Source organism: Colias eurytheme, chromosome 5 (genome assembly GCF_061535395.1).
Source record: "Colias eurytheme isolate Ceu_HAF_F1 chromosome 5, ilColEury1 Martin Lab GWU primary, whole genome shotgun sequence".
NCBI classification, from domain to species: Eukaryota; Metazoa; Arthropoda; class Insecta; order Lepidoptera; family Pieridae; genus Colias; species Colias eurytheme.
The window spans coordinates 9,192,530-9,211,540 of NC_142984.1; the positions used below are offsets into that span (position 1 = coordinate 9,192,530).

Below are 19,011 nucleotides of genomic sequence, written 5' to 3' on the forward strand. Positions count from 1 at the left end.
AATAAGAGAAATCGCTGAAAATTTTATTAGTCTCTCTCACATATGATTATGTTAAATTATATGAATCCATTTAATTTATCTTTCCTGTAAATTTTAGTACGAACTGAAAAATGACTTCTTCTTTACATAAAAGCAACGGTTATTAATATATATACTAACTATAACAACTTCTAATTACCCTGTTCTTAATAATCTTGAAAAAAAAATGTGTCGTATAAAAACGTATTCCTTCTTTTACAGTTCTTTCAGCCTTAATAGTTGAAATAGCCTGAGGAGATTTTTTTTTTTTTTTTTTTTTTTTTTTATAGCATTGGAAGGCAAACGAGCAGACGCAATGGCCGATGTTGATGGCAAAGTGCGTCGCCCATAGACGTCCATAACATACGTTATGGGTGTTGCCTACCATAGAGGGGAATGGGATGGGATAAAAACGGTCTTAAGGAGAAAGGTGGAGCTAACCGTGAATTAGGTAGCGGTGTGCTTTTGGCCTTTAAGAAACACATATGCTTTTTTCTTGAAATAACTCAAGTCGTAGTTCCTCGGAAAGACAGTCGATGGCAGATTATTCCAGATCTTACATGTCCGTGGAAGAAAGCTACGGTTGAAACGCACCGTTGTGCTGCGCCAACCATCCAGGTGGTGAGGATGGTATAGGCTTTTGTGGCGGGCTGTGCGATGATGGAATTGAGCTGCTGGAATAAGCTCAAACAGCTCTTCAGAACACTCCCCGTGATAAGATATATTGATAGATAGATTGCATCTAAGCTTAAAGCTTCAGCTCAAATCCACATAGCGCTACGATATTATTTGGCGTGAATATAATGGATTTTAGGTTAGTGTATAAATATATATCTTAAGAGATTCATTATTCAAGAATCTATATACATATATAAAACTCAAAGGTGACTGATATAGTGATCTATCAACGCACAGCCCAAACCACTGGACGTATCGGGCTGAAATTTGGCATGCAGGTAGATGTTAGGACGTAGGCATCCGCTAAGAAAGTATTTCCCGAAATTCTTGTGGAAACGGAAAAAACGGGGATGCACGTACAAAGTCGTGGGCGGAAGCTAGTAGGACATAAATGTAATAAGTTATCTTCCCGATAAATATTATAGAAGTTGTAACATACAGACAGTTTTCTTAAACGTTCAATAACATTTTCATAACTTACTAGCGCGTGAAATACAACACTATTTATCAATGATAGGGGTTGCACGTCTTCATACTCCCCGAACAATGTACGAAGAAATATTCAGGTCACTTCCGAGAATAGAAGACGTTGTCCCCAAAATATCGATGTTTCTTTGACTCGGGTATTGCGATAAAATATTTAAAACGACGGGAGCAACGAGCGGTGTTTCTATTGTGTTCAGCGGATTTTATTAGGTTTTCGGCAATGAAAGTCAGTTAATTCAAATTTATTCGTTCCAGAAGGCATTAAAGTTAAAAGTCGGGGACGTCGTTGACCCAGTGTGATTGAAACGAGCGAACTGTGCTAATTTCGGCGTAATTGTTGCAACGCTCAACTTTGTTGCTTAGTAATGTTTGTTTACGAACGAGAAATAGAAACAATGTGTTACAATTCGTTTGTCCAAATACGGTGTGTTTATTTTTCCGAATGAAAGTGTTTTGCATGGAAAAGCTGACTACTGAATAAATAATGTAGGCGAATTATTTTAAGAGAGACAGTGCCCTGATAATAATCGAAAAATCGACTCCGTAAGAAATATCAGTCAAATTGCTTCAGCAACTGACATCAGTGAAAAATAACAAAACATTCTTAAATTCTTTTGTACTCAAAAAATAGTAGTATAAAAAGTTAAAATAGGTAGGTACTTGAAATGGAATCTATCAAATTATTCACCTCAGCTTAAAAATCCACTCTTTCAGAGATAAACACAAAACCAGTTGAAAATACATGCGAGTTTTCCCGGCACGTCTAACCCTAAGAGCCATCAAGTAATAAATAATGCTTGAATGGCTTGTTACGCCTCTCGACCTACTTTCGGAAGCTGTGACGCACATAATTATTGAACTTGCTTGAATTATAAATAAAGCGTGATAATCTAGCTTTATTTGATAATAAAATAGCCTAGCTATGTACATTTTTTTCCTGAAGTGGTCAAATGGACAGATAAATCGTGCATAGAGTAGAAGTCTACTACATATTATGATAAATGTTCTATGTAAAAGGAGGGAGATGGAAATAAAGAGTCTGTTTGTATATAATATCCATATCTACTCCTGACTTAACATAAATGATAAAATACTGATCACCCTCTTGCTCGTAAAGGAAAATCAATCAGTAAAACAAATTTGTGTTAAATCATCCCCGTTCAAGGGAATGCTGGACTTCAATCATCCATAAAATAATTATTAACAAATAATTGAAATTGTTAAAAAATAAAGACAAATTAGTGTATTGTCACCGAACCATGATAAATTTACAAGGTTTGAGTTTAATGTGTCCGTTTAGTGGCTCAAAATTAAGTCGAAAGGAGTCGGTAATATACAAAGATACAGGTGAAGCTAATAAAAGCGTGTTTTAAAATATATTCGACACAAGTACATACACATATAAAGGTGTTGAATTAAATTACACTTTCAGATTTTTTCGTTTTAAATACCACCGTTTCTTCATACAATCCTTGGCTTGGAAGCAGACGATCCTGGGTTCCTTGCAGAGCAGCATGCACACACAGCCTGTATTGCATGTGGTTACCGTGGGGGGACAGTACGGAGGGGGGGCGTAGCCCTCGCACGAAGGACCACATTGCGTCTCGTCACATGTCATATCTATGGTTATATCATATTTAGTATAGATAATATTATGAGGAATTTGGATAGATTTTACTTGTAATGATGAGTTTTTTTTAACTTTCTATATAGATTTCTATTTAGAATTTAATATATTCATTGAACCTTCGCTATGGAATAAGACACTTATTGTACCCTCCTATTATTTCAAAAAACAGCAGAAGTAACTCTGGTTTCCCTTCAAAACGTAAATTGAACAGCAGAAGTTGTAAACCTCGCTGACTATACATTTGCAGGAATTCTTAAACCATTACATTCTTAAATAGAAAATGAACTGCATAAATATGATTGGGACATTGATTGGGACCTCGCCAGAAATAATACAATTAATTCTTACTTAGATTAGCAATATCTTCAGGTTTCCAATCATCCCAACTTTCTTGTTTTGAACAGACATAGAGAGACAGGAAAATAATCGCACTAAAAAGTAATTTTGCCATATTTCTAATTAAAAAAAAATTATATAATAATGTAAAAAATACTAAAATCTTCTAAGATGTTGACATAAAAATATGTCATTGTTATTCTTTTAAATTATGAACAGTACCTAGAAGGTACAACATAGTAGGATCACGGTAGGATACTACAGCCTGGTGAAATCTAAAAGGTATTTAATTATATTATCATCTGTATATTTTATGCAAATAAATAAATAAAGTTAGTTGCACCACTTATTCCTCTAGATCGGCTAAACAGACCTTAATGATTTTCTCCTCTCCGCTTCGTTCACGATATAAGCTTAGGACCACATGTAAAACTATGTAATAACGATTCAAAAGTGCTTCTAGAAGAAGTCTTATTATCTAAATAAATGTTTTAGTTTAATTAAAAAGCTGACTGTAACGTATACCTGGTTGAAACTGATACAAGAAGCTAACTAGGTAGCTTGTATAATATTATTATATTATACAAGCTCAGTTGTATTACGACCTATCTTGCTGGAAGACTGAATAATTCTGCCGTCCACACGCTTTACCTACCTGAAACTTGCCGGACTATGCTTTGAACATTACTGCACCTGAAATGTTCACATGAAAGGGAATTATATTAGGGAACTTGATGTTGTTGATATTACCTATGGGTAGTCCGTCTAACAAATAGGTTCTTAAAATATAATAAATACTTACGTTAATTTCCTCATTCTGTTATTAAATATTCGGAAGTGATAATTTTAAATGACTTATTTATAAGAGGCATGTGCCAATTTCCAAACCAGTTCCCAAATGGGGCCCAAAAATAATCAGTTTACAATATGCGTTTAAAACTAGATACTAAAAATATACCTACTTTATGAACTCAGTCATCACCTACAGTTTACTAGAGATAACTCACAATCTTATGGTTATCATAAAGCAAAAGAGTTCCCACGATAAAGAAAAGATATTTCCTTGTAAAGCAAGCCAGGCTGAAACCTTTCGAGGAATCATGTTAAACCTTTTTCACGGATACATAAAGTCTATTCATAAGTTCCATTTAGTCGCACATAATGTGAAGTGAAGAGGAAACAGGAAAAGTTTCCTAAATCTACACTAATATTATAAAGAGGAAAACTTTGTTTGTTTGTTTGTTTGTTTGATTGTAATGAATAGGCTCATAAACTACTGGACCGATTTTAAAAATTCTTTCACCATTCGAAAGCTACATTATCCACGAGTAACATAGGCTAGGTTTTATCCCGGAAATCCCACGGGAACGGGAACTATGCGGGTTTTTCTTTGAAAACGCGGGCGAAGCCGCAGGCGGAAAGCTAGTAAGAAATAAATGTTGTGGAAAAGTTACAACTTATAAGGACACCCTACAGTTTTTTTTTTAAAGTATGTCATAAATAATATACCTAATATGTATTCGAAGCAATTTTAAAACTAATCATCATTGGTATATTCAAGAAAAAAATATTCATTATATTATTATAGCATAAAGTAGGTACTATGTATAAGAAAGCACAACTACAAACTATATACATTACCTCTTTTATTTCCACATTCTTATGAGACTCTGCGAAAAGAGATCTTGTTTATAAATCACTGTGATTTATACCTACCTACACTTTCCAGAGAAAAAAGTAAAATAAATTACAAGTTTAGTATTGGTTTAGTACATCAAAAATAAGAAATAACTATAATTAGATGTGAAACAATGCCTGGATCTAAGAAATAGAATACCTTGCCAACGATACTCAATAATTTTGGATTTCAGCCAATTATCTCTCTTCGCCTAAGGCTTGGTTTTGACGTCTTCAGAACTAAATAACACTTATGAAAATAACGATAGTAGGCGTTTAATTATGTTTTGTTATTATACATAAGAACCTTGAACGAATGGAAAACTTATATCTAGGTACCTACTAATTAATACGAAATTGTGTTTAATTTGGCTTCTTTTTTCTTGGTCATAATACATTGTCCTATTTAATTTTAATAATATTGTTGCAAGGCAGTATATATTTTACTGACCTGTTTTCTATATTATTCTCACTTCAAGAAATGTCCTTTTAAAAACATAGTCAAACGAATATTTCTATTTATTTTATGTACATGTTACTAAGTACCATGTAGCTATAAATAGGTATTCTTATATTGAAAACAAATAACGGTATATCTAATCCATATATTATTGTATTCCCTTGAAAGGAAAATTTTCCTGTGCCGAAATAAAAACAATTTAATGAATTCGCCGAATTTCTACATTAATACACAAGAGGTTGTCGACTTCTACGTATTATGGAGTGTTCTTCATAATATTCTTGTTATAATAATATCCATGATTGTTTTTAAATAACAATTCATTTTTATCTTATGTTTATTCATACATATATCTACATTAAAACGAACGTAAGAAGTCGCATATCCACCACCTCCTACTATAAAAGTCACTGAAAGAAAATGGCGCCTTTTTATACGGGTAACCCTTTGGATCAAGCTAAGATCAAGCCTTGTTTTTTTTAATACAACATCGTGTAATATCCAAAACCAAACTCACTATGATATGTATGCCTCTAAACACAGTCTGAACTTGAAAAGGTTTGGTCGATGGCCCTAAAAATCCCTCGTATCGATGCCGAGCCCTTGTCACCAACGACGGCCACCGAAGTAAAATCTCTTATCAAGTCACTTGCCAGTAGGAAGTCCCCAGGCGGAGACTCTATTCCCAATAGAGCTCTAAAAAGCCTGCCGCCCGCCCTTATCGCTCTCCTAGTAGCCACCTTTAATTGTCTCCTGGCCAATTGTACCTTCCCCGCTAAGTGGAAGGAAGCAATTGTGATCGGGATCCACAAACCGGGCAAACCCCGGAACGTGGCATCTAGTTACCGTCCCATCAGTCTCCTCAGCTCTCTGGGGAAAATCTATGAGAGAATCATCTCCAAACGCCTCTGGGACGCAGTCATTGCCAAAAAGCTGCTCCCAGACGAACAATTCGGCTTTAGGCGAGCTCACTCATGTCCTCACCAAGTACACCGCATCACGGAGTACATTCTCGCGGGCCTCACCCGCCTCAGACCCCACAGAACGGGAGCGGTCTTCTTTGACGTAGCGAAGGCGTTCGACAAGGTCTGGCACAACGGTTTGATTTACAAACTGTACACTCTCGGCGTGCCAGACAGTCTCGTGTTCATCATACGAGACTTCTTGTCTAACCGGTCCTTCCGCTACAGATTAGACGGCACGCTCTCGTCTTCACGTCCCATCCAGGCCGGAGTCCCTCAGGGCTCCGTCTTGTCGCCCCTCCTATTCGCGCTATACACTAGCGACATCCCAAAGCACGATAAAGTGCAACTATCCCTCTTCGCGGACGACACGGCACTCTACGTGTCGAGTCCACACCGCAAAAGAATAGCTCCACTCCTACAATCCGCGACCGATGCATTAGGCAAATGGTTTCGCAAATGGGGTATCACTGTGAACCCCGACAAGAGCGCCGCCGTGCTCTTCAGGCGCGGCGGCCCCGAGGCCATAGATAGTGTCAAACTCTATGGCCAAGTCATTCCGTGGCAAAAGCACACCAAATTCTTAGGCGTCACTCTAGACGCGCACATGTCATTCAAAGACCACATTAAGGCAGTCCGTAAGAAAGCCAGCTATGTTCTTAGCCGGCTCTATTACCTTATTAACAGTCGCAGTAAAATGTCCCTTAGAAATAAGGTGACACTTTACAAAACGGTGGTCCGTCCAATCCTCACTTATAGTAGTGTAGTTTTCGCGCATTGCGCCCCCAGCTCCATACACAAGCTCCAGACGATTCAGTCGCGGTTCATGAGAACGGCGACTGGAGCGCCCTGGTTCGTGCGTAACGTGGACCTACATAGGGACCTAGAACTCCCCACCATAGCCCAATGGATGAAGCAAGCGTCTAAGCGCTACTTCGACAAGGCTAAAAACCACCCCAACCCATTGGTGACAAAGGCCATCGCATACGTCGCGAACCCCGATCCCACTCGTCGTCGCAGGCGGCCGAGACACGTCTTGGACGACTCCGACGACGACATTACCAAAGCTAACGCACGGCTAGACGCGGCGATTGAAGCCCAACGTCGAAACAACCGCGACACCGCACACACCACAGCAGAAAGCGTACACCGTCTTCGCCGGCGAAGACGAGGTCCCTTGTTCCGCGTTCCCGCGCCCACCCGGGTGAGCGCCCGTCCGATTAGGGCCCTTCTGGCCTCCTCCACTCAAGCGACAGCTCAAGCCGAGGTTCGTGGTCCCCGTCAAAGGGGGACGCCCTTGTGCATGTCGCTACCAGGGTGAACCTTCAGTTCACCCCCGCGTCCGCGTTAAAATGTAGAAGCCCTTCTGGCTAACATTGAGAGACACCACACAAAAAAAAAAAAAAAAAAAAAGGCCCTAAAAATAAAAGTCACCACTTCCTATACCAATGTGGCATTTTGCTTTGTTAGAATAGTTACAAACAGTTGCAACAAGAGTAAATTTATTCAGTTATATTATCACACAAAACAATAGGCAACATTTGCAGAACACAGTTGAGTTATATCGCAGCGGCAAAATATCTTCTGGGAAATCCACAATACACATAAATCATCTCGTTTGAAGTTGTGTATGTGGCTGTGAAAAGCGTAAATTGTACTGCTAAGATATTTAGTTTAATTACATTAATTTTGTCTTAGAAGGCTTTGGTTTTACAAACTGTTTTTGAAACAATGCTTCTAGCTTCAAACGGGATTTTTCCTTTCCTTTATAAAAATAAATTGAACATCTTTTTAATACTTATAACGAGCAATACTTTTATGTACATTAACTGAATCACGTAAGGCCGGCTCCAGCCTCCAATACATTTCTTGAAATTTAGTACGCAAGGTGTTACGGGGACGATAAATTGATGTAGAAGCATAGAACACATTAGTAGCTAAACGCTACAGAACGGACACTCTCCGCCTCCCGCCAAAATTTAACTTAAACTTACCTCACCCCGCGCGATCGTAATTAAAATGGGCCATATTTTTCTGCAAGGACGATACGCAACGAAGATTGACAACATTAATCAAATTGACTTAAAGTAATTTTATTATTTTGGATTTGTGATTATCGTTTTTCGTAGAAAATGGTTAGATATTGTGCTGTTTACGGATGTATTTCATCAGAAAAACGCGAATTTTTTTTTACGCTAGTCACAAATGTGCCAACCATAAAGCGTTAACACACACATTTGCAGTCTCTACAGTGTGACTGTCAAAACGATCATTTTGTATGGAGTGTCCGGGGTGTGGTAGAGGTAAGATTTATCTAAAAAATAACGACGTTAAAAATATATTATGTTGAACACATCTTATTAAAATTATTAAACTATATTTTAGAACGGCAATACGACACACAAATTTATATAGTTACCTAAAAGGAAATTCAATATAATTTTAAGCATAAATCACACAAAATCCAAGCCAATACTCAAGATCCCCGTCGAATACAAAGCAAGTACACAAATTCGATAAAGCTTAACAACGAAGCGCCAAAAAACACTCCGCCCACGCCGCCGATGTCCACTGGAAACAGATTGATGAGTTAATTGTGTTAAAAGGTGTTATTAGATTAATGGTGGATTAGGCATGATATGACTGAAAGAAGTATATTTAATTATTTATCGCTTAAGAAAATAAAAATGGGTAAAAAAGATTCCCGTAAAAAAGACTCGATTCTTTTATCCTATAAAAACGTACAAACGTTTTGTAATTAATAATTTAATAGTTATTGAGGTGAAACTTCTTATGGTGCGTTGTGAGTAAAATTTCAAGGTCGCGTCATGGCAATACCGTCACGTCATGGAGTTAGGCGACGATTTTGGTATCTTGCCTAAGAAGTTTTACTTCTAGCTCGGCACACACGCTCTTTTTTATTTAACCATCTACCATATACATTTTAATTTTTAACACAATTTCAGAATACCAAATGTATCTTCTTGAAATAATCCATATTATTATTATAAATGCGAAAGTAACTCTGTCTGTCTGTCTGTTACTCAATCACGCCTAAACTACTGAACCAATTTGCATGAAATTTGGTATGGAGATATTTTGATACCCGAGAAAGGACATAGGCTACCTTTTATTGCGAAATATGTACCACGGGCGAAGCCGGGGCGGACCTCTAGTAATATATAAAATTATATACAGATATTTATTTACCCATAAGTCCCAGATTATCACGTATGACGAATCTTCGATATCGTATAGACGGCAACTGTAGAAGACGGACCTCTGTACGAGAAGACGGTATTTCACTATCCAACTGCTTAGTTGATCTCCTGTAATGTATTTTAGACATTAATTTGTGTCATAAAATATTAATCTCTCTCTGTATAAAAGTTGATATACAGGTCTGTAAACACATGAACACAAAACATCGTGAGGAAACCGACATGTCGAAGAATCAAAAGTTCGACGACATGTGACATCCGCCAACCCTCACTTGGCCAGCGTGGTGGATTATGGCCGTACAGGCCTCATAGGAGGCCCGTGTCCCAGCACTGGGAACGTATATGGGCTGATGATGATGATGATGATGAAACACATGAAATTGATATTAAGTTTAGTTAGCGTATATTTTATACTACCTACATATTGGCAACAATCTATATAAAATCTATGTAATAATATATTCTACCAAGCATTTATTTTAAAGCGACCACAATTTAAACTTCGTTAAAATCCCAAATTACTTCAAATAAATCTCAACATCAAAGTATAGAAATAACAAAACACGACAGCAACCTAGAAAATTCGATTTCACTAACGTAACTAAGTTCTCCCTCAAGACCGAACGATTATCTTGTTCAGGCTCAAAGAGAAACTGTTCAATTCATCCCATTGCGATTGATTCTGTACACTTTTGAAGCTTAACTATGTATAGATACAAAAGAAATGTGGCTTTCAAATAGTTAATTGATCAATATGTTCAATGCTACTTAAAATCTATAGTTTTACCACGGATAATATAATACTATGTTTAACTAAAAATAAATCACAAGAATTGAGAAAAATCTAGGTAGCCTTTAATAATATTTTGTATCTGCAATTTTGCCAAAAAAGGTGTATCGAAAAAAAACACTACCTTTCAATCCAAGCGAACCCAGGACCTACCTAATATTTCATTAAAAACATGTTTACAAAATTCTTTTTTCAAATTAATCATTCAAATTTCATTAAAATGAATGCTTAATTGCTCATCATCAGACCAAACGTAATGAAGGGATAATATGAAAAGGATAATAAGCCCAAAGTTGAAAGTTTAAATTGAGGTCAACAAATTCACTTTGCTCTTATTAACATGTAATTCACTATTCAATTAGATAAAACCTGAAACACTGCTAATTTAATATATATAGCATATCAAAATGAATGAACTATAGATCAAAATGAATTTTCTATTAGATTATGATACGTATTATATCAATGCTATTTATTTTAAATACTTACATATAACATTTATCTATGTAGCAGTTGTGTACTTTTTTTTAAAGCAAAAAAGATATTGAGATTTCGACTATTCATAATAATCCATCATCAAAAGATAAATAATTTATTGAAAAACAAAGCTATTTAAGTATTATAAGATTTAAAAGACCGTGACAAGATACCTAATCGAAAGATTTAAAACGATTTCCAAGAATCATGAAATAAATATAATAAAAACAAAAAACTTACCTGTAAGACATGTGAATAAGCTTATAAGTAGTTTCTTCGCATCTCATGGGACATGTGCAATTGTATTTTGAAAATTCATCTGAAAATAATCACCCATAACTTTTAAAAACATTCCATAATACTTTTTTTTTCTCTGTGTTACCATGTACGCACTACGCACACTAGAAAAATGTAAAATTTATTTTAATTATTCTTATTTTTTTAATACATATTAATAATTTACATAAATTTACTGATTAAAAATAAACATAAAAAATTAAAATAATTTAAATAATTTTTAATCTAACATTTGGCTGTATAAGAAATTTCCTTTGCCTCGACCGCATTAGATTGGCGGGAAAGCAGACCCAAACGAAAGCTACAAAAAAAGAATTGTAGTAGGTAAGTAGGCACCTAAGGTAGGCACGTAAATTAATTAATTGTGCCTATTTATTTTGAAATTAATTAAGTTTATATTTTGAATAGTTTTGATTTGAACGTATTTTAACAGTATTTTATTGCTACGCTTTATAAAATAGAACATTCATCCAAGATGTACTAAAAGAGGTTTGGAACAGTCATATATTTTTATTTTGTCGAAATTATTTACGAACTTAAATATTGATATTTAAAATTATTTGTTTTATAGGTTATGCTTTTCATTCATACTATTATAAAAGTTATTACTTAAGTAATAATTAATGTTTACCTTTGTTCATAGTCAAACAGGCGAGTCCGTTTATATCACAAGGTGGCATATTTACTGAAATGGAAGATTTTCTAAAGTGTATATCAAATTTACTATTGACTTCGAAATAATATTAATTATATCACTGAGATGGGTGAATAACACGGATGAAACTTTCGGTAAGTAATTTGAATCATAATTTTTAGTCATCTATAAGTACAATTTACAAGTGGGTGGGGAAAAATTAAATTGTACCTACGTTTTGTTATAATAAATCCCTACTAATATTATAAATGCGAAAGTAACTCTGTCTGTCTGTCTGTTACTCAATCACGCCTAAACTACTAAACCAATTTGCATGAAATTTGGTGTGGAGATATTTTGATACCCGAGAAAGGACATAGGCTACCTTTTATTGGAAAATATGTACCACAGGCGAAGCCGGGGCGGACCGCTAGTGTTAAATAAAAGGCTTTTATATCTAGCATAACTAAAGTTAAAAACTATGTTTATTCTTTTGTCCCAATATGCTGCGTTTGACCTTAAAACCTGGTACGATTTTACGAGACTGAATAATGACAATTAGTAGACTCTAACACTGTTTTTACGATACAACAATGTAAAGGCTGTTGTAACAAACAGCAACATGATATAGGCCAACAAAGCTATTTATCATTTTTTTTCAGACATAACATTGAAGTATCCACCACTTTTCTATCCAACAATCGCTACTAGAACTCATATTTCTGCATACTAACAAGTAATTTTCTACTAAAACTTACCAATACTAGATATAAAATGGTAAGTACAGTTACACAATTGGTACTGGGTGATCGCTTTACAATATAACATGCAAGCAGTCACAGAATAGAAGGAAAATGGCCAATCCTTTGTAAATGTTGGCCTTTCGTTTTTGAACAAACAATCACGCAAATTCGGTTTCACAGATGTTACGGCTGCATCGTTCACTGTTTGTTCTACCTGTAAATGTATTTGTTATCCCCGTTTTATAAAATTATCGAGATACGGCACTTAGCTATATAAATAACGTGCTCTTATTCTTCCTGTATACGTATAGGTAGCAATTTTAACAGACTAGGCAGATTGTGGGGCAAATTTCATTGTTTAAAATTTACCGGAATATTTACGTACATATTTTACAGATCGTATATAATATTTTGGTTTCGAAAAGATATAAGGTATCAATTCAAAACAATCGATTCTTTCAAACACCTCATTAGTATCTCTTATTTGTACATTTCATAGTCTATTTTCGTGATAAACCTCAGTTTAATTTTTATATTGAAAATACATATAAGAATATATTCACCGACAATGTAATTTCCGAATTAGCCATCAGTGGAATGGAGTTAGATCGTCCCAACAATTCTTCCATATCAACGTATACCGTATCGTCTGAAGCGTGAATTTTAACCTAAAAATATTGAAACACATAGATTTTATAAGAATAATTTATATAAGAATTCTGAAACAATTGCGTAAATAGTTATTCTTTACAAAAATAAACCGATTTCAATTTCTCAGATCTAGAAAAAATTAAGATCTGATCAACTGGAAGGCACGAGCTTTAAAATAAAAAACGAATTATCAAAATCGGATCGTCGAAGGTTCTGAGGTAACATACCCAGAAAAATACAATTGTATTGACAACCTTCTGTTTTATGAAGTCGGTTGAATACGAGACTGAATATTACCTATAGCAAAAATATTTAAATCTATTGCAAAACTGCATAGACTATAAATAACTATATTTCACGCCTCATAACGTGCAGCGTTGGAGGTAATGCCCTACTTCTAACTAGTTATGATCAAGTTACACAGACTCCCCTCTGTACCCATTAGTATATTCATGAAACACATGATACACACAATAATACATTTTTCATTTTCCTCTTAAAAATTATAAAAAATAGACCATAAAGTATAGAAAATAAAGTAGTATTTCATAAAATACCTTTTTTTATATTTTGTACTAGGACACGAGTTCAAAATAAATTGCTTTTAATAAATTAGACGAGCTTCATCAGGCGTGCACTTTTGCAATCAAAACTTTTTTCTCCGTCCTGTGCACTATTATTAAATATCATTTCTGTTTTTAATATCGTACAAAATATAAGTTTGCCGTAAAAAAATTAACAGTTTTTTCGTCTGGCAATATGTACATTATCTACTGTCCGTGTCAGGTGGTTCAAAATCGAGTAAAGGCTGTGGTAAAGATGTCAGTTGCATACAAACATACTATCATACAAACATACAGGTGAAGCTAATAATAGCGTGTTAAAATAAATATAGCTTACTCACAAGTACACTGTTAATTGTAGAAAACACCAATTTCGGAGTTCCAATTTTTCTGTTCACAAGCAAAATTTCTGACTTATTACCGGGTAACTCCGAATTAAAAGTAAAGCAGACACCATATTCAGTTTTTATTGGTCGGAATCTGGCTAGGCAAAAATAATATTTTATTTAATTCATAAAAAAAGTAAACGTTATTTAAAAAAAATCATTTGCTAAATAATACAACGATGTGAAGTAGAAACACTTTCTAAATTGTCGTCCATAGATACATTTTATGAACGATTGTTGTTTAAAAATCCTCGTTTTCATCTCACCAGAACACATTCACAAAATGAATCGCCAGATGTATTGCTAAACGAGAAACTAGAGAATGCCTCAACTAATTTGGCTATTTTTCTTAAAGCACAAGGAAAGTTCTTATGGAGAGAATACACGAAAAAAGGGCAATGATAGAACATCATCTGGAGCAGCTACTTTTAAATATTTCTTACGGAAGCATAGATTACTCATACAAATATAATACTCATACAGATAACCTGTCACAGCATTTAAAGTGCTCTCCTCCCCACCAACAATCCGTCAATAACTCTGTACAATTAGCCCTCATCCTTGCTATATGATGAATGAAATCGTCAGAACAAGTCACATTCCGTTCGCAAGACACACAGAGTCGGCAGTACTTGATGGTCCAGTAAGATACGTGCTTGTAGAAGTGCACCATATCTGATGGTAAATTGTTGCTAGAATACAGATTTGTAATTTAGTCATCTTGCTAGAGAAAACGCATGCACAATGGTTTTTTCGTATACACGTATATGTACCATATGAGTAGGTATTAATTTTATGAATGAAGGTTACTTTACTCTCTGTTATTATCTAAAGATAATATTATTTTTCACATATAGGTAGACAGCCAACATGAATATATTAAATCTATTCTCTTTTAAATTTTTCATTGCTGTACTGTAATGCTCAACTTTGTACATTATATAACCCTACAACCATCTTAAAATAGATTTTTTCGTGTTTACAAACCCACTACTATTTACATAGATCGTCTTTGCGACGACTCCCTTGAGGCATCATTTGACCTACCCGAGATTATAGTTTGCTGTAAAGGCTAAATGTCCTTTTACAAAAATGGAACCAGTTTCTAGATTTTAAAAGTAATTCACATTTCAAACAGCTTTTTCAATAGACATATTATGCTTTTATTAAATTTTATACCACCGCGTAATTTATAGCTCAATTTCTCAACTAATATTTATGTATTCTGTATCAAAAAACCTCAAAATACTTTTTTTATTAATCCTAGAATATTCCATATAGAATTTAAAAAAAGAGATGAAGAACTTATAAAAATTCGAATACACTTTTAAACGATATCCTATGAATAAATACATAGGTATATAAATACACTTTTTTCTCCAGATGGACTTCATTTCAGTACTTACCTCTTAAGATAATTATTTATTCGACTATTGTCAAGGGTTTCACATAATGTTACCGCCGGGAAGGGAGTGTCCCATTCCAATGAATTTGTGTCAACATTATATGCGATAACTTTCGTGCTGTATAGCGATAGAGATGACTTCAGAACTGACCATGCTCCGAAAACACATACTAACCATATGAAAAGCCAAAATAGTCTGAAAAAAACGTTCATTACAAATGTTTGTTGCACGTCTTTCTCAAAATAATTCCCATAATTTTCGATAGACGGGTTAAAAGTTATAAATTATAGCAGTTCCATACTTATGTCTAATTTATCCAAATTTTTACAACTACCTTGCACTAACCTGAATATTTTAGTTTTATAGCATTAAAATGCATAAGCGTTTATAAAAATATTTCTTTTGTTGATCGAATTTTTCTATTGTTTGTAAAAAATAAACACTAACCTCTTTGTAAGAGGTACACGTGGAGAGCACATCATACCAATTCCATGTAAATTGCTCATTTCACCGACATATTGATATTTTTGTTTTAACGTCGATAATAGAGAAAAACGTAAAGATTTTTTGCGTTTATTCATGGTGTCCTGAAATAAAAATGTGCATCGAAATTAGTAGAGCATATTATGACATTATAAAGGCATTGGTTTATTATTTAATTCCTATTACCATATACCTATTTTACAGGTGGAGTTAGAATCTCTCATGCTATCGCATTATGAGAATGTGCGATTTTAGCGTATATTTATGATTTACGATAGTTGTATTGCACGCCTCATAAGCGAAGCGTTGAGGTGGGTACTACTGTCACTTCGCGCAAAACATCTGATTTTTCAAACTTAAAATGTCTTTATGTATCATACATTGCACTTGTAAGATAATACATACACACACATATTAAGAAAAAACACTATTTTTAACGTTCATGATATTTTTGATGTCATTTTTGTTATTTAAACTAGTTAAAAAACAGTTTAAAAAAGTTCTGTCTTGGACGTCCGTGTGTCTGTATGTGCGGATCCTTTTTCTTGTTAACACGATAGCGACCGAAATACTTTACTAATCGAGTCTTTTTTTTTCTCTTACGCTTGAGTATGCTCAGGAATAGAACCCTTTCATTTTTCAGGGTCTGATTCGATGTAGTTTAATTGTTATTAAATAAACAAAAATAACAATTAATAAATATTTATTAAAAAAAATTATGAGGCGTGCACTTTTGGATTTTCCAAATTATACTTTATTTGTATTAAGTAATCTGTTGGGATTTTGCTGCTGTAGCAGAATTTCACATGAATATTTCTATTTCTAATTCTTTCTTTATATTGTGATTGTATACTATACTGTAAATGATGTACCTATGGATTTACCTAAGTATGAACTAGGAATTAATAAATGTTTTTATTTTTGATAATAATTATTGAGCATACTGTATAACGTCTGGAATGTAAAGGGATCAGTGTAATATTTCTATGTCACGATTTATTGATAGCTATATATGTATATATTTTATACTAAAGTAAATATATCTGAGAGCGATACGCCCGAGGAAAAACAATTTCACACCCAATTGAGATTTTCGTACAACCATACTCAATACTTAAAAAAATAAACGAGCCGGGTTGTCTTTATTACCATTGTCTCTTCATAAGATTTTGTCCTGAATTAGGTACTGAAAGTATATTTGGGAAATCGATTAAAACTGGAGATTTCGCTTCTTTGAAATCTCGTCTTTTCATTAAGTATAAATATTTTTAATTAAAATTGAATTCGTTTGCCGACTTATACATAAAAAAAATTCTCCTTTTTTCGCTAATATTTTACAGAGCTTTGAATTTTCTTTCTAAAATACCACGGGAATACACTGAAAATTTTTATACATTTTATTGAGCGCTTATTTTTCTTGGCTTATCAAGATTATTAAAATAATATCTACTTATCTATAGTAAATTATCAGCTCTTTATTTTTCACAATTTTCAAAATGGACTCTGAACGGAAGTAATTGACAAATATCTATAAAATATATCTTTTCAAGTGATAAAAATATATATTAACTCCCAAATCTATATATTATACGTATATAAAAGAAAGTCGTGTTAGTTCGTCGTAACTCAAGAACGGCTGAACCGATTTAGCTGAAAATTGGCAGGGAGGTAGTTTAGAGTCAGGAGAAGGACATAGGATACTAAATATGTATCACGGGCGAAGCCGGGGCGGACCACTAGTCTATTGATAAATACTTACTGAACGTGATGACAATATTGAACAGGAAATTGTTTTAGACTTGCAGAAAATAACAATGGATGACCCAGTTGTGTATTTCAATTAATATTATGATTTTATCTTTGTTACATGCTAACTGCATTAATTATAACGTGATACAATGCAGTAATTTGTGAAATTATGTCATGAAAAAATACATTATATCTAATGCATTATAAATTATAATAGTTGTTAAATCAGACTTTTAATGAAAACAAGGATTCGAATATTTATCAAATTCTCATGATTTGATCTTTACATAATTTATGGTAAGCATAGTAAATTGAACATAGGTACGTATTTTAATTGAACACATATGGCTGGTTCACACTTTGATTAGTGCGAGTGCAGGTGATTAGTGCGAGTGCAGGTGTGTAGTGCGAGTAGTGTCCAATTCAACTGCGAGTGCAGGTGATTAGTGCGAGTGCAGGACAATGGTGAAATTCGCGACGCTACACACTACGCTAAACACTAAACACTAAACACTCCTGTCCAGACGTGTTTAGGCAGGCACACTGCGAGTGAGGGGGAAGGGAGGGCGCGCGGGACGTGGCTACTCGCAGTCCACTCGCAAAAAAATAGAACACGCTTCTATTCACTTTACTACACAGCCTACTAAACACTCGCACTAAACAGTCGCTGTCCACACGTAGTACTACTCATCACCTGCACTCGCACTAATCAAAGTGTGAACCAGCCATTAGGTACGTTATATTTTTATACTGTCCAAAGCGATAAATTCTTATCTTCATTTTTCTTTAAATTTATAGCAGACTTTTTGACCTTATATATTTTATGCAAGCATCGTTATGCATCTGATTTTGCCTAAAAAAATAAGAACCGCAAATAATGGCCAAATAAAAATACTTATTTCATAATGACAGATTGTTTTTATCGTTTATCTGTTTCATATCTTATATGTAATTCATATGTAATTTACTCAATAAATACTTTGCGAATTTGTATGTTGCATAATATAAAGTAATATTATAGTGTAATATCTTATCAGCCGTTTATTTTGTTACTATGTACTAATCATTCCCTACCTTGATAAAGACACAAACAGATAAACAAAAAAAACTAATCAATAAAAATAAATAAGCCGTATTCACGAAATAAAAAAGTCAAAAAAGAGAATGGAAGGAGGAATGAATTTGTGACAGAATCTGCAAATTCACAAACTCATTCCTAGCTAAAAATTACCCCCCTCAAAACTCAATACATTTTCGTAATCAGTAAAGATTATTGTGTCATACTATCACAGCAGCTGATAAGTCATTCACACAATCAACAAGTCGATGAACACAAAACAATATTATTATCTATTTATTCTGTA

At 34.2% G+C, this 19,011-nt stretch overlaps 1 protein-coding gene across 1 annotated transcript; it reads right to left on the reverse strand.

Moving 5' to 3' along the window:
• Nucleotides 1-8,723: 8,723 nt before the first annotated feature.
• LOC149908592 (sodium channel protein Nach-like) lies at nucleotides 8,724-15,996 on the reverse strand. Its single transcript, XM_090102221.1, has 10 exons — nucleotides 15,863-15,996; nucleotides 15,416-15,610; nucleotides 14,498-14,701; nucleotides 13,965-14,103; nucleotides 12,973-13,077; nucleotides 12,425-12,623; nucleotides 11,664-11,717; nucleotides 10,976-11,054; nucleotides 9,458-9,576; nucleotides 8,724-8,818 (listed from the first exon to the last, which is right to left on the reverse strand). The coding sequence occupies exons 1-10, from the start codon at nucleotides 15,994-15,996 to the stop codon at nucleotides 8,724-8,726; spliced, it is 1,323 nt and encodes a 440-aa protein (XP_089958347.1).
• Nucleotides 15,997-19,011: the final 3,015 nt, after the last annotated feature.